Here is a 16,887-nt window from a genome sequence, read left to right on the forward strand (position 1 = left end):
ATCTTCATCAATTCTCTTTCCAAAGCAGTGTCTACACTTACTTCTCGTATCACTATCTCCCCTCTTTTTCCTAGTAGTCATTGAGCATACACAGAAGAGGTTTCTGAACAGTCAAAAGCGAGGCACAGAATAACACCCAAGCTTACAGTAAATCTTATTTTGACACTGTTAACCACAGAAATGTTTCCAGACTTGTATGCCAAGTCTTGTGTTTTAGAAAAAAATGTTACATTTCATTCCCATTGTTTGGTTTTTTCTTTTAAAAAGAAAATATATAGGTACCTACACTTTTATTTAAATACATTTTTCTTTTTAAAAAACCCACCCTGGCAAGGGGGTCTATTATTTACAAAAAAAAAAAAAAAAAAACAAAAAAAGACAGTACAGGCTAAAAATATTAGTCATTCTATAGTACTCAAGATATTTTTATTACTCAAGGTTTCAAGGAAAAATTACATGCTGGAGAAACACAAGTTTGCAATGGATGAGTATGGAGAACATTATTTTTGGCTGTAAACAAATATGCCCTAGTGATCTTAAAGTACAATGTGCATTAAACTTTATTCACACACAAAACAATTCATGCTCTTCATGTGTACAATATCGTGAAAAACAAGATGGAAGAAATTAGATAAGAAAACATTCTTGTATCACAAAAATACGTTATAGTGGAACTTATCTATAGAGTTAATTTAAAGCTTTGCTTTAAAACAAACATTATTTAAAAAACTGCTTTTCCTTTATCTAAAAATTCACCTTTCTATAAAAAAATTCCTTTAAAACTTTACTTTAAAAAATCATTTTTTTATTAGACAAAATATTAAATTATACAGGCACAATTAGTTAAGAGGGCAACTGATTATAACCCTTCATTTTCCAGTGACTTGCAATACAGTCGTAAGACACTGTGTCGACTGACAACTATAGGAAAATTCATTCATAGAAATCAACTTCTATTTCAAAACTAAAATAAATAATATAAGGAAAAAATTAAAAATCTGTCAGACCATGTTTCACTTGTAAAGGAACTTGGTTTCCAGATGGCTTAGGTACTTGCACATCATTTATTTATCCTGGAAAATACACACATATATTAAAAAAATACCCAAAATACTTTTAACAAGTGGTTTATGACGACTGCTTTTATATTTTCTTCAGATACTGCATATTAAAATAAAACATTTCAAAGTTCACCTTTATCTCAAGCCAGAACAGTGATCCTTGACACTTCAGAAAATGAATCAAGAATGATGTTGTTTTTTCAAGTGAAAATGCACAGATATTCTGTTCAATGGCAGGGTCTGATCTTTTCTGTGTTTTTCTTGTGTTCTGTAAGATGTATTGTACAACTATGGAATTTACAAAGACCTTTAAAGTCAGATAGATTATACAATATACCAAATTCCAGATTTACAAGCCAGAACACTGATTGTGATGATGTTTAACTAAACAATAAAAATGAAAAAATAATCTTGGATTTTAAAGCATAGAAATGTCTGGAAGACTGGGGTTTATGTCTCCTGAACACATTAATAAGCTATCATGATAATAAAAAAAAAAAGAAAAAACTAAGTAACACTACAGTATTTTTTTCCATAAAATCACATTAGAGTATCAGTGGTCAAATAGGAATCATTATGGAATATAATTGTAATTCAACTAAATCTTTTTAAACATATATTTAAAAATCTGTTTAAACAGATATTTTAATTCTAATACATTTAGGTGGACACTGCTATTTAAATACTTTACTGAAAGTTTATAAAGAGAGTTTCAACTACAGTACACAAAAACGTAACCAACAGTACACCAATTAATATTAAAAAAAAACCACAGAAACTCAAGTTTAAGGTTGAAAGTCTAGAGTAACTCACTGCTAGTTGTTCTTATTCCCCACTAAGGAATGTGAAATTCACCTATAAACTTAATCAATAAGCTATTTAAAATGTAAAAGAAAAAAACCCAAACTGTAAGCCTGTATTTCTTTTGGAATTTGAGATGTCACTTTAGCCACCCTTATTTGAATGGTGCCCTAGAGAGACATATTTCCCTACCAGCATGGTCCATTATTGCTTGATTGCCCACAGTGACTTTTTGTCCAAAGTAACTGCTTTGGACATGGTTTCAGGAAAAAAAAAAAAAGTCAATATAAAACCATGTACAATTATATTTAATTTCAAGCACTGAACTTATCTGAATGGTATCATACTGTTTTAATTTTAATGCCACTCCATAGGCAAGTATATATTATGTGTTGAAAGAAGTGTGCATATACGCAAACACAAAATACATACACAGAATTCAGCCCAGATTAACACGTCTTAATTTAATTTCTAGCATGACAAATGACTTTTTTGCATTTTAGAATTAGGTGGAAAAACGAGAATAGGCACAATAACTTCTAATTTACCTTATTATAGTGCACTATTATGCACTGATACCATAAAACGAATATTATACTATTCAAGCTCATTTTTCTGATGTACAGGTGAAGTCTAGTAAAGAGGATTCCAAGTGCTTTTCAACTTCAATGCACAACTTCTGCAGCTTTACACAGTTGAAAAGTGCAATACATTATGTTCCCATATTCCAGGAAAAAATGAGTATACAACTGTACTTGTTTCACATTAGACTGGCTTTGCACTTTCTGCAGCTTTAGCAGCTCATCTGCTTTGTCTATGACCTCCTTTTATTCCCTTTCTTTTTCTTTAATCTTTTCCAGGTGCTGGCTATAAAAAAAGTTATTTTGGTAGCTAGCTCTCACCTGGTAGAACAAGACATTTTCGAAGTAATGGTATAGCAGAAGTCCTTCTAGAGGGTTGGTTCACAGTGCTGGGGTGACCCCGATCTCCACTTACTTCCCAGTTCCTGACTTTGGAAGAAGCTCGCTCTGGCTTCTTGGGAAAAGATTCCGATGTGACTTTCTGCCTCTTTTCAGGAATCCCTGTGACAACTGTTTTGTTCAGAAAGGTCCTTTTTGGTTTCCTCCTCACTTTTAATTTTTTAGCATCAGGCTTTTCTTTCTTAGGGTGCTTTCCCACTGTAGTTTTTCTTGTCTGGCACCTGTGGATGGAAAAAGCAGAAGATTTCTGGGCACGAGGACGAAGTTTCCATCTCATGCCCTCTTTTTGCTGCTTTTTAGTTCTGGAAGTCTGTTTGCCTGCGGTTGCTCCGTTTCCTCTCCTCCCAACAGCACATCTGACAGATAAAGGTCCTGCAGCCTTTCTGGAAAAAACTGGTTCTTTATTAGTGCCTTCTTTTCTCTTCCACATTGCCTTTGGATTCTCCCTATCTAACCGCTCACTCCTGATAGAGGTCAGAGGAGTTTTGGTAACTCTACTGTTAAATGGAGTCAATCTGCCATCAGACTGATAAGAGTTCAATGGTGAAATGATCAGGTGTTTATAAGAGCTCTCAGAGTGACCAGATACCAGACAATCTGTTCTTTCTGAGGAATCAGAAGAACCGTCTGCCTTTTGACTTGAGGCTGCATCATTCCTTTTACCTGGATCTAGCAGGAAAGATGCTGAAGGTGAACTATAGGAGTCTGACCGACTGAGTGGCTTTGATGTCGTGCTCTCCCTCTGTGCATCAGCTTGTTTCCTCATGTTTGCATCAAAGCTGAGACTTCTGAAAAGCTGTCGAACATGGGAGGGCTTTTTGGCCCTTTCTCCAACTGTATTCTTTGGAGGCATTTTCAGAATTCGATTTGTCAGTGGGTCATAATACTTAAGAGAACACTGTTTGTATTTATACCTTACAGAGTCCTTGCTATCTGTGGAGTTACGATTTTTCCTCATTTTAGGAACATCTATAGGTTTACCTTTACATTGTTTTACCTCTGGGCATGAAAGCACATACACCACTGTCTTAGGCTGTACAGGACTCATAATCTTGCTATAGGAGTCAGGAAGTTTAAGGGCACATAGTCTGGTTTTCATGTTTGGAGTTTTTTCGTTCTCTGGCCACATGATGCTGGCTTTCTGATCAGCTGGATCAGATTCCCTTCTAGACATTTTTCTTTTGGCTACAGGGTAGTTCAACAGACTTGTTTGGGTGCCATGGCTGACTTTAACGACCTGGCATCTTGAAGCCAGGCGCCATGTCCTTTTTCTAGGCATTTTAAGAATTTGTGGGTTGCATAGTGTATCTGAGGCTAAACATGGGTCAAAATCAGAGTCACCACTTAAAGCATCATTAAATTCTGGCAGTGCTTTAACTGTTGCACTTTCTTGTCCATTAACCTTGGCAATACTGTTCTTTTTTTCATCCTTCCGTCTTTTTTTCTTTGTTCTCTTCCCTGTACAGTTGGCTGCGGATTCACTGTCAAAGTGGCAGCGAAAACGACCTTCCCTGAAATCACGCACAAGTTCTTCAATTTTTATGTCATCTTCATACATTATTTGAGACCAAGTCTTTCCTACAAAAGAAGGAGGCACATGAGGCAGAGCTGGAAGAACTGGTTCTTCGGTATGAACTACGACATCCTGTTTCATTGGTTTTATTTTCTCTACTGACTCACTTTTTAAAACAGAAGAGAGCTGTGTTCCATAGTCTTTATCTTGCAGACTTATTTGGACCTCTTTTAGGAGTGCTATATCTTTTACAGCTGCCTTGGGCAAGTCTGTTCCTGCCTGAATAGGAGCATCACAGTCAAAACTCATTTCAGAGCCCTCTAAATGAGTATGGTCCAGAAGTGACGAAAAAGTTAAACAGGGACTGTTCTCTGCTTTGAAATAAATGTCTTCGGATATGGTTCCATGGCAGTATTTCAAAATAACATCCTCAATAGTTTCATCCACTGAACTTTCATCACCTCTATTCGCCTTCATGTTTTTGCATCTTGCTAGTTGTGGGGATGTCCCAAGATCTAGGGAGCTGCTGACACCCCCAGTATCCCTGAGACAGAAACCAGACACCGAAGTTTCATCCTGAGTTTGAAAACCATCTCGTTTTGAGAGAGATTGACCTGAGGTAATACATAAAGAATTGCTGTAGCTGCACGTAGGATTTTGATGAGAAACTGATGAGTGTTTTGGGTGAACCAGTGCCGGAGCAGGATTCAAGCGTGAGTTCAATAACACATCGCTATCGCGTACCTCCGTTCCTTTTTTATCACATCCACCATGCAGAATCAGATTTGATGTTGCCAAATTCCTAACACTTTTTTTAGGATTAACAGAGGAACTACGGATTAAAGGACTGTCAGAAAAATGCTGAGATACAGGGCTCACAGCTGTCAGCTGGCCTTCATGGCTATGACTCACAATTTGAGCATCTTTCAGGGTGTCCTGTTTCTCATTGCTACAAATGCCCATAGACTGCTGTGACATTCTTACAACGTGTTCCTGCCCTCTTCTTGGTTTCTGAGTGAATGCTTGTGTTAGAGTTTTCTTTGTGCCCTCAAGAGACAGGCATGGAGCAGAAGAGCATATTTCACCAACAGGTTCCTGGTCTTTGCTGGAAATCTCCTGTACATTTCTGTTCCTCTTTTTCTCAATCTCTTCTGGGGATGGACAAGCAATCCTAGCAGACTCTGGAGTGACAGGGAGTCGCATGTCATCATAGGTTGGCCTCAAGGGAAGAGAAAAAAAAACCCACTTTACATAAATACTCTAAATATGCTTAAGATTTTTCAAACAATAGTGTCTTTTTTTAAAAAAAAATATGCCTAGAGTGCATCTCATCTAATGAACAAACTCAAGTTACCATCTCTGCTACTTCAGCAGAGATACTCCATTTTAAAAAAGGTCAGAGGGAGAGGTGGGAACATTCCACAAAGCTAAAGGTAGTAATTTGGTCATTAGTCTTCATGCAATCAGCCATTAAGAATGGCCAAACATACATTACAATCATTTTATAAAAACAGTAAAGAAAGAAAAAAATATTTCCTTCAAATTGTGAGGCAATAAAGAGGTTATTTCACTGGTAAAACACCAATCAAACCAATACTTGATCTGACTAATCAAGCAAGTTGTATTAACACCCCTCACCCCCAAAAAGACGTCTGTTATTACAGACTCTACCTATGGCTCCACAGGTGAAGCTGAAACCGTTTTTTTCTTGTCCAAAAACCAAAGGCTGAAAAATTCACACTGCAAAATTTTACCTTTGTTTACTTTCCAAAGGTTAGAAGACAAAGGCCACCATGCCCATCTAAGTTGTTATAATTTTACATACTGCTCAAAAGCACGTAAGAGACACAGACGTGTTGCTGGATCTGTAAGAACGGTGTGTTGGGAGAGAGTGTGCGTACGTGTGTGCAGGAGCAAAGCATGTGTGAATGCATATACTCTTACATAATGTAATAAAAAACAATTTAAGTGGAAGTAAGGAATTGATGTGGTAGCTGTCACGGCTCACACATACCAGAAGTGGGAATCTTGCAGAAGACGTGGCAGTCTTGGTCAAAGGAAACAAGAAAACAACAACTGACATAATTGAGATGCCAATTAATATTTTTCCTCCTTACTGTAAAGGATGTTTAATTGATAGCTGCTACAGACCTCTGTTTTATTCCTGGTAATGCACATGCAATAATATCACAAGCTTAAAGGCTGAAAAAAAAAAAGTCACAACAAACCTTTTCTATTATAAATAATTACAGTTACAAAAGACTGGAAAGTGGTAAATACATGTTTAAAAACATAATGAAGTTATAGGTGGCAATACAAAAGTTTCAGGGCAACTAATAGCTTTTACAGCTGTAACTGGCAAGTTAGCTAAAGTAACAGCAATTAAAATAGCATAAAATAGCTGGAAGATTGTAAGATCTAGCCCCTTCCAGGTTTCTCAAAAGGAAAAGTTGCAGCTGAGTGTTCTCTAGACCATGTGGTAGACAGTGATAAAGTAGAAGATGAAGAGAAGATTTAATATTTTTATATGCAAAACAAACCCCAAACATCAGGAACTGGTTGCTAATATCAAATATGAGGGTTGAACAATCACTCATCATTGCAACAGAAGTTTGGAAGCAGACTGCCTTCCAGTTCAGGCTAAGTTTTATGACTTATTTGACTTAAATATTAAAATCTTCAGACAAAAAGGAAACATTAAAAGGATCTTCTGAATAATTCAAATGATGTAACACAATACGAATCTCCAGTCAAATTTTGGTTAAAAAGGATAAAACTTGCAACACGTGTATGACCCTAACAAGTCATGTTGATTCATCACCAGCAGTATAACTCCTCCCTGCTCAACATGTGTTATTCTAAAAGAAAATTAATAACAGAACACCAGTATTCCTTGAAATTCAGTATAAGAGAAAGCTCTGACGACTTCTTTCCTTTTTCCACATCACTACTAGGTGTAACGGCTCTGTAAAATGAATCGAGTCTCACAAACATTTCTCTAATCCTTCTAAACGATACTTAAGTTCCCTTGCGTGAATTCAGTCAAGTAGTAAAAAATAAGTATTTAAGAACTGACTGAAACTGTGTATCAATGCAAGTGCTTTCATGTAGGAAATAAGAGAATCCAATTCTTACCTCAAATGTCAGTTAAGAATAAAACTTTTTTTTTTCCCAGTTATTTTTCAGAGCAGGATCACAACATAAATCTACTCACACTTTGTTCCATTTTTGCTTTTCTTCTTCTAAACTCTGTCTAGATTTATGATTACTCCTCCCCTTTCTCCCTCCAACTTCATATAGATTTTGTATATTTATATTGCTCATTCCATTCCTTCTTCCAACAACTCAGAGGAACATGGGTAGCTTGTTTTTCCTGGTTAGCAGGTTTCATTCACCAAAAGAATAACCTTGTATTGGTGACACCTCAAGAGAGGGGTTTTTTCATTTGGGTGTTGCCATAAAGTGAATCCTGTATTTTCTCCATGGCAGAAAATTGTTGATGTTCTTAAACTAGAAGGATTAAATTTATTTATTTAAGATAAGATTAATTTATTTCTTTGTAGTAATGTGCACGTGTCCTGGGTTAATTGTCTTGTTCTGTCACATCCCTGATAACATCAATATGACTTTGAACAAAACACCCTTCTACTACTTTGTCAGATGTACAGCAGAGCTGCATATCAAGATACACCATACTGGGTTCAGACTGGGATTTTTGTCTGTGTTGCAGAATACAGCACACAAGGAATAAGATTTAATTGATTTCCCATCATCTACAGAGAAAAAGTTATACACTGACCCTTTCATCACTTTTAAACCTGCACATGGTAAAGAAAGAAAACACTTGTCAAAATCTGAGCATTAATGAATTGGTCAGTAAATATAATTCATGTAAGTATCAACCGAATGTGTGAACTGCAAAGATCATGATAAAATAAGCATATAAATATTCACCTGACATTATCCACAAACAAACAAAAATTATGAACTCTTCCAAAACACATAAATTCCATAAAATACTCTGCTAAATACATATAAAGCCCAGAATTATAAAAGTTGGAATTATATATATAAAAAGCCCAAATTATAAGAATTTGTAATCACATGTCTGCCATTATAGCTGCTAACCCATATACTCCTTTTTCCAGGTCTTCACCTTTAATTGCTATCAATAGCGTTGTGTCAAATCCTCAAGTAGTAAAACAAAGTTTTAAAGTGAGAGGCAACACAAAAGTAATGTACTTGGACAATGTTTGTATAAATACATTCCTTTCTAAACTGTCTTCAGTGTGAAAGCTTCACCTCAAAGGGGCAAAATTTACTGCTCAGCATTGGAACAGAAATAAGAACTCATAATACATGCGTTCTACCGACACATATTTGAAACAAAGGCCAGCTATATCGTACCTGCTGTCGTGGTATCTGTGGGGATGATGCTGTAAAACGTCCTGCAGGAAACGCTCCATCAAGCTACTGGTACCCGTACGATTCCTACAGTAAGTGGTAAAATGTCTGTGCTGGGAGCTGAAAACATGCTGGCAAAAGATAAAACAGATGACTAGTTTCATACTACTGTTAACGCACTGGCTTATTCCTAAAAATTACTTCCCAGCTTAAACATTACACTGTTGCTACGAAAATATTTAAATAAAAAGAAAAATCTTCAGGCTTTTTTACTTTAAGGTCGAGATTTTAACCATGCTTAGGGAGTCTCATATAATACTAAGTGTATTGAGACATCTTTCTGAGTTGGAATCTAAATTAGCAGCTCTGACAGCTGCTCACAAATCTCTTGTAATAGTACCAATACTCTAAATATATCTATAAATTACTATTAAAAGTATTCTTGAACTTCATACGTGTAAACATCCTGTAATTTACTCATGTTAAGGAGAATTTTCATAACCACATAAAATTACAGTAGGCTTCTACTTTCTAATTACAAAAGTCTAAAAGACAGGAGACTTACAGAATTAAAGAACAGAAAAGAAAATAGTTGATCAAGCGTCTCCAGCCTTGATATCTAACATACTAGCTCTAATTTTTTTACAATATATACAGATCTCAAGATTAAAGGCTCAGAAATAAACCAGGTATATGCAATGCATGGTAGTGCACCACATCAGAAAAACAGACTGCAGTAGCCCTGCCACTCCACCAGCACCTTCTTAACAGGTAACAAATAAGAAGGATATCTTCTTCCCAGTAGATACACTGTACAATTCACAAATTTATTATTTTTCATTCAGTATTGGTTGTTCAGTGTAGAGACTGGTACTTTATAAGCTGATAAAGCCTTCTGGTACCCCTTGGTATCTTTTGCTGAATTATGCAGAAGCCTTCCCACCTGTTCCAGATTACTGTAGTGTACGTGACAACAGTTGCAGTATCCTTGTCTGTTCTGCACAGTGGATACTCCAGGTCGAGGATGTTCTTGCCCTCTTGTGTGTAAACTGAAAGAGGTAGGTAATATTACCAAGACACGTCAGCAAAAAAATGAGAAATGCTGGGTTGTTTAATTAATCTTCTTAACATGGAAATTCTAAATATCTATCCTACTAGAGGGCTGGAACAAAAGTGTAAGATAAATGTTTCTCTTTCAGAATTGTAATGGCAAATAGGACTACATATTTTAAGGTATTCCCAAGCAAACTTCACTAAAGAAAACTTTCTTTAAATGCTGAACAAAGGGTAACAGGTTGGAGGCACAGCTAAAACAAATGATAATTTCAGTTGGCTGAAATCTAGAAAGAATCATCTTTTCAGAAAAAAAGCAGTCATCTTTTCATTCTTCTGGTTTTGAGTATTTTGAAATCTAACAAATAGACCAAAGACAAAGAAATCTCGATAGCCACACATTAGTTTTGGTCACTACAATGCTCGTTCCCCATAGTTTTAATAGTATGTGAGTACAAGACGGAAGGACTCACATAAATCGTACGCTTGATCTGTATTGCACCACTGTCATCAAGTTTGGTTCAGGCTCTGAAGAGGTAAATGCTTGCTGGCAGCTGGGCCACGAACTCCAGGAAACCCACAAGGAACAACGTGACACAGTGAACACCAATAAGCTGTGGGTACAACGAGCCTCAATTTGACTACGAGTCAACTGCTTTTATCCTATAAATATGAGAGCCTAAGTGAGCCTTGTCTGAGCTCTCCCGACGAGGCAGCGTGGCTGCACAGCAATGATCTTCCCTCACACTGGGACATCTCTCAAGGGAGCCAGTCGAAGAAACAAGATCTCTTACCAATGACAGATCACTTGTGAGCGCCATCTGAATCCTCCCTGGACAGCAGCTAGACTGCACACCAGGCAATTCTCTTCTTTAACAGGGATTAGTTGTTTAGCTTAAATACGTAATATTTTTAATAGAATAAATAATTTAGCGTTACAATAATATTATGTGATTTGGTATGCTGTTCACTTAGCCTTGCTTAGCATGAGTAACTAGACTTGCTGAAGCACTAGGCCACAAGCTGGGAATATCCAGTTAAAAAGGAAAGTCTCCAAGGCATACAACCCGTTCAATTAAAACAAGGCCTCCAGAGTCAACCAAAACAGAAAAATTCAGAGGCTTCAAGGATACAGTTCATAAACACCAGCTGGACCAAGACAAGATAAGGCCCTGTCTGAAAAACAGTAAAGGAATCCAATAAACAACAAGACCAAACCATTGCATGAGGGGCAGGTAAATAGTCTGTAAGGGTATAACTGCCCAGTGATTTCTTGGTTTGTGTCAGCCTTGTCCCTCCAGAGTTGACCATGATGCTGTATCCCTCTTATAAATTATTTATTTTATAAATAATTGAGACAGAGTCTGTTTCACAAAACATCAGATTTGAAATTTGGAGCAAACTCACGCCAGGCACCCAGACAAAGTATAAGTGAACTGGGGATAGGGACGAAGAAACTTTGAAATCTTATCTAAGTGACAGAGGGAATCGGGTATGCACATACGATCCTTTGGGCTATAAGCACATATAATCCTTTAGATATAAGCACACATAACCCAATTTTCCCTCTGTATATTTCCTCAATACAGTAAGTAATAGCATGACCTTATCATTGAGATCTGTTAAATCATGCTTTTAAACAAGAGCTTGATTGAAAAAACTCATTCACAACAATCATTACACAAAATAACAGATAAGGCTGAAAACCAGATCCTTCCTGTTTTACTTTGTGTAAGCAGTAAGCCAGATGCCAGTTAGATCTTCACCTAACTTACCTGCTATTGCTGTCCTGTCGCAGAGAGCCTTCAACACCATGTCTTTCAATTCCTATAGAAAAACAAAACAAAACAGAATATCAAAGAGGTGGAATAGAGCTTTACCTGCAATTAGACGCTTCTCTTACATTGCACTTGTAATAACTACTCTTTCAAAGGAAGATAAAAAGTTCAAGAAAGCATGTAGAGAGATCTCCTTTTGTCCTCAAAGTTCATCTAAAAGCTTCATAAAATAAGCTTTACTCTTTCATGGTTAAGGCAAGTGGGGCATTTTTCTGCTGATTAGTCTGGGATCAATACTAGGCAATCTGCATTTATGCTTCTACATCTGTGATCACCGAGATAAAATGCAGCATGCCTTAAACAGCTTATTACTGGAAAAGAAAATTATGTCTATGTGGAAACTTTGTGGATGATTCAGAAGTCAATTCTTCCATCTATGTTCCATAATGAAATTTAGGAAATTGAAGTATGCAACTGAAACTACTATTAGTTATTACAATAATTGCAACAAAAACATCTACTTTAAACTACTCACCTTGGGCTGAAGAAGCAGAAACTTCATCAGATGGTTTAAATCTGTCAAACATCTGTAAGCAAGAAAATAACTGAGAATAAAAAATAATAAAACATACAGTAAAGACTGTCCTCGAGTTCATTCTCCAATCCAAGCTTCAAGCTGTTAAGCACCATACTATTCCAGCTATAGTACAAGATTTGACTTAAAAGAAGCTGCATTGTGAAAATAAATCTCTGCTTTACTAGGTTACCCTAATACTATATTTAACAATACACATCAGCTTTGATAGAAAGGGCTTATTTCTGATCTAATTAACAAAGTCAAATACTATATTTATGAATACAGTTTAGACTCTTAGGTTATCAAGCAACCTTGTCAAATTAATTTAATTACTTAATTTCCTAAGTTGACTTTACAATAAAGATGACAGACAGATGGATGCTATTAAAAATCACACACGACCTAGACCATACAAAATAATTATCCAGGCTGGAAAACTAATCCTTATTGCTCAAAAGACCTGCAAACCAATATTGAATCCCAGTTTTTAATTAAAATATTACTGCAGCAACATGCAGTTACATGCTTTAGGGTGCCCAAATGCAAAGGGCTTCCAAGTTTCATACAGTCCTTTTACATTATGAAATGCAAACATACAATCCGCTTTCTAGTACAAACTTAAGAGTCACCAACCTTCTTCATCCACCAAAGCTGACTCCAGACTAGCAAACAATAAATGTTGAACAGGAGGCCATTTGCACTTCAGGACACTTATCCTTTCTCATCCCATCTGGCAACAATGAAGTTAAAGAGCCTTTTAAAATACAGTTAATAATGCATGTTTTCCATGCCCTAAAGCATGTAAATTTTTCAGTACCACTTTGCAAACACATCAGTCAATAAATGAATAATTCTCTTTTCGAAGTCTGCAGTACATCCCTCTTTTTATTATGGATATTGTTTTGACAGTCTTTTCTGCACAAATGTTAACAATTCCTCTGGAATAACTTTGTTCCTTATGTATTAAGTGTTGTCATTTTGGATGTTAGCACTCATTAAATTAATTACACTTATACAATAACAGAAAACAAATACTTCAATATTAACCAAATTGAACTTAAACTTTTTTGAGCATCGTTTGTGAACTTGCTCAGAAAAACAACATATTATTCTGCTCATGTTACATACACTAGTTTGATATTGCAATAATACATTAATTGGAAATCTCACAGTGCGTTGGATATTCACTTTATAAATTAATTATTACATAGTCAATGAAGTATTATCATTAGCATTACAGACAGGAAAACAGGAAGGGCACAATAACTTGCACAATCACAGTGAAAGTACTACATACTTTCTCAAAACTGGGGACTTAGCAATTCTTAGAGCTGCTCTCATCTTACCATTTATGTAATTGTGGGATGACAAACTCCATTTCTAATCAACCACGTTTACTTTTTATCTTTTCTAAAAGAAAAGATACAAGAATCATTCCTTCCCTCCTCCTTTCCTGTTCTCATATATGTAGGAAATATGTTCCTGTCTGATACTACATACCACTGGGCTTGACAGATTTGGTTTTTGTTTGTTTTCTTTACATTTCTTTTGCTTCTTCCCCAGATGTGTACTGCTCATTTTGTTATAGCAGGGCTGTCATAGCAGCTATGGTCAGAAGGAGTATCATAATAACTCAACTTAAATCAAACCAACCAAACAAACCAAAACTCCTAAACAGAAAACTCCAACAAACCAAACCACCCAGCTAAAACACCAGATTCATTCTCCTTCTCATAGTGTATCAATTCATGTAATAATAACATTACACACTCACTCCCTCCCACAAACTTCCAGCTGTTCTTATAAACCTTCCTATCAGGCAACCAAGAAAAGCTTCCTGGATTGATTAGCTGATCTTGATCACCCTGTTCTGTATCCTATAAACAGCAGGAACCCAAAAGAAAGTGAAGGAAAAACCCATAGGGCTCTCTTTCATGAATGATGCTTTATGGAAAATAACTTGTTCCACATGCTCGAAATCAACTTACCTATTTTTGTAAGGTCTTACTATATATGTACATTCTTCTTAAGCTAAAGCTACAAATGTGGAGTGTAGTAAGAGTGTAGCAACCAGGGAGGAGACTACCCCACTGACAGGGTGGTAAGAGAGTCACAGCAGCCCGCACCACAATCCCTCACTCCAATCCACTGCCTCAATATACAAATCATAGAATTATAAAATGGTCTGGGTTGGAAGGGACCCTAAAGATTAAACCTTAATGGTTTGTTACCTCCTTATCTCAAGGAATAATTTCAGTGGTGGTGTGCACTACAGAGAGTTCACTCATCTGCGAGTACAATTCTGTTAGTTACACCTGCAGGACAAGACACAGACTCAAACCAAGCTAGGAGCACAGTAACTTTATACAGCACAGGACTATGAGTATAATTACATTGCACTGCTCCTGTCTGCATCTCCTGAATGTTTCAACAGTTCGAGAAGACTCAGTGGACCAGATTTTCTCACTGGAGAAGGGGCACAATAGGTAAATCTTCTAAAAGCCTGGCTATCACTTAGTAACTAACAGAAAAACATCAGAGGAAGACCTTTCCAAGATATTATGCACAACACTGACAAGAGAGGAAAACCTATTCTCTTCATCCCAGTGTTTTATGAGAACAGTAATGTACGGAACAAAGAAAAAATCTGAACTCAAACTATATACATCGTGCTTACTGCCTGAAGGCAAGCTCCAATCACAGGCCACTAATATAAAGAAAATCTGCTATGTACATGCCTTACTGATGTTACCAAAATCTGGAGAGCCTAACAGTAATCCTTACTTTATCAAAATAAAAACTACAGCTATAAATCCACAAAGGATTTTTCACATGTCCACACAAAGCCTACAAAATTCTAGTTTAGTTAAGATACTGCCAACTGCAAATATCTTAAACTGCTGAATAAACAAAAGAGATTATATCTGTACAAGGTTTAGCTTAAACACACTGAACAATCCTGTAAACTGTACGAAAGGTAAAAACAACTGGCTACACAGTGTCTGATGTGGCAAACTTCTAACCAGGCTACTTCAGCTGCCTCTAATGCCAATGATTCTTTTTGGTTTTACCGAATTACTTGGTGTACAGTGGCCAGAGGATGAAAAGCCTCAGATAATCCCATTCAGCAAGGGAAATCCGCAAAGAGGCAACCAAAAGGCATGAAATGTAAATGTGAAGAAAAATCATTTTGAATAGTACGCAGAGGTGCCAAGGCACCACCCAAACTCTCTGGACAGTGTCACTCTTGCACTGCAGTGGGCAAAAACGGCTCCTGCACAAATATCCCATGCAAACTCTCTGTGGAGATTTTCCCTTCACCTGAGAGGGTTGGGCAGAGGGAGAACCAGAGAGGAAACTCCCCATTAAACAAAGCTACCTGTGTCCCAACGGTATCAGCACAATCAGGGAGGCGGCCGCTTACCTCAGGAACCACTTTTGCCCTTTTCTGTTTATACAAACCCGCTCTCTCTGGGGAGCCCTGCCAGGCACAGCCACGGGGATGGCACAGGACAAGATGGGATGGGTTGGGATGAGATGGCACAGGACAGAACAGCAGAGGATGAGACAACATGGGACAAGACGAGATGGGAGGAGATGGGACAGGTTGGGATGAGATGGCATGGGATGAGACAGCATCGGACGGCACAGGTCGGGATGAGATGGCAAGGTCTTACGAGGAGCGGCTGAGACACCTGGGGTTGTTTAGCCTGGAGAAGAGGAGGCTGAGGGGAGACCTCATTGCTCTCTACAACTACCTGAAAGGAGGTTGTAGAGAGGAGGGAGCTGGCCTCTTCTCCCAAGTGACAGGGGACAGGACAAGAGGGAATAGCCTCAAGCTCTGCCAGGGGAGGTTTAGGCTGGACATTAGGAAAAAATTCTTCACAGAAAGGGTCACTGGGCACTGGCACAGGCTGCCCAGGGAGGGGGTTGAGTCACCTTCCCTGGAGGGGTTTAAGGGACGGGTGGACGAGGTGCTAAGGGGCATGGTTTAGTGTTTGATAGGAATGGTTGGACTCGATGATCCAGTGGGTCTCTTCCAACCTGGTTATTCTGTGATTCTATGAAAATGGGACGGGACGGGACAAGAAGGGACGAGACGGGACAAGAAGGGACGGGAAGGGACAACACAAGACGGGACGGGACAACACAAGACGGGACGGGACAACACAAGACGGGACGGGACAACACAAGAAGGGACGGGACGGGACAACACAAGAAGGGACGGGAAGGGAAAAGACAAGAAGGGACGGGACGCCGCCCGTCCCCACCCCCATCGCCCCCCTTCCCGCCCGTCCCTCACCTCCCCCGCTCCCCGCCGCCGCCTCACCTCCATGGCTCCCCCGAGCTCTTCCGTGCCGCGCGGGGTCAAGGGACGGCGCCGCCGCTTCCTGTTCCGGGTCGGGCCGGGAGGGGCGGGATCCGGTGGGTGCGGGTTCGAGTCCCGCGGGGCGCTGGAGCCGCTCCAGCAGAGCGGGGCCCGCCTCCTTCCCTCAGCTCCCGGCGGGGTTTTCTGGTTTAGGACACAGCGTCCCTCATGAGTTTTATTCCAACCGCCGCGATAGTTTGTTGTTTGTTTAGTTGTTTTTTTTCTCCTTCCAAACACGTTATTTTATGTGCTCGAGAGCTTTATCCTTTCCATCCTCTCTAAAAACACCTTGCTCAGGTAGATTTCATCACAGAGTGAAAGGTCTTCGTTTGACTTAAAATGGTGACATGT

General features: G+C 38.3%; 1 protein-coding gene across 2 annotated transcripts; it reads right to left on the reverse strand.

Moving 5' to 3' along the window:
- Positions 1 to 364: 364 nt before the first annotated feature.
- ZDBF2 (zinc finger DBF-type containing 2) lies at positions 365 to 13,472 on the reverse strand. 2 transcript variants are annotated; one of them, XM_069860913.1, is made up of 7 exons: positions 12,801 to 13,472; positions 12,126 to 12,177; positions 11,588 to 11,639; positions 10,607 to 10,706; positions 9,703 to 9,808; positions 8,763 to 8,890; positions 365 to 5,574 (listed from the first exon to the last, which is right to left on the reverse strand). In XM_069860913.1, exons 2-7 carry the CDS (start codon positions 12,150 to 12,152, stop codon positions 2,754 to 2,756), a joined length of 3,234 nt encoding a protein of 1,077 aa, XP_069717014.1. In that variant the 5' UTR covers positions 12,153 to 12,177; positions 12,801 to 13,472; the 3' UTR covers positions 365 to 2,753. The 2 variants fall into 2 exon arrangements, with proteins under 2 accessions (XP_069717014.1, XP_069717016.1); XM_069860915.1 differs by lacking the exon at positions 10,607 to 10,706 and having other exon boundaries at positions 12,801 to 13,466.
- Between the last annotated feature and the right edge of the window lie 3,415 nt (positions 13,473 to 16,887).

This window comes from Phaenicophaeus curvirostris, chromosome 7 (genome assembly GCF_032191515.1).
Source record: "Phaenicophaeus curvirostris isolate KB17595 chromosome 7, BPBGC_Pcur_1.0, whole genome shotgun sequence".
NCBI classification, from domain to species: domain Eukaryota; kingdom Metazoa; phylum Chordata; class Aves; order Cuculiformes; family Cuculidae; genus Phaenicophaeus; species Phaenicophaeus curvirostris.

Excerpts from the sequence above, each read along its gene's own strand:
- ZDBF2 (XM_069860913.1), bottom strand. The coding sequence starts at position 12,152 with ATGAAGTTTCTGCTTCTTCAGCCCAAG. Across the intron at positions 10,707-11,587 it reads CGACAGGACAGCAATAGCAG|CTAAACAACTAATCCCTGTT; the intron begins GTAAGTTAGGTG and ends TACGTATTTAAG. Across the intron at positions 8,891-9,702 it reads ACTACAGTAATCTGGAACAG|CATGTTTTCAGCTCCCAGCA; the intron begins GTGGGAAGGCTT and ends ATCTTTTGCCAG.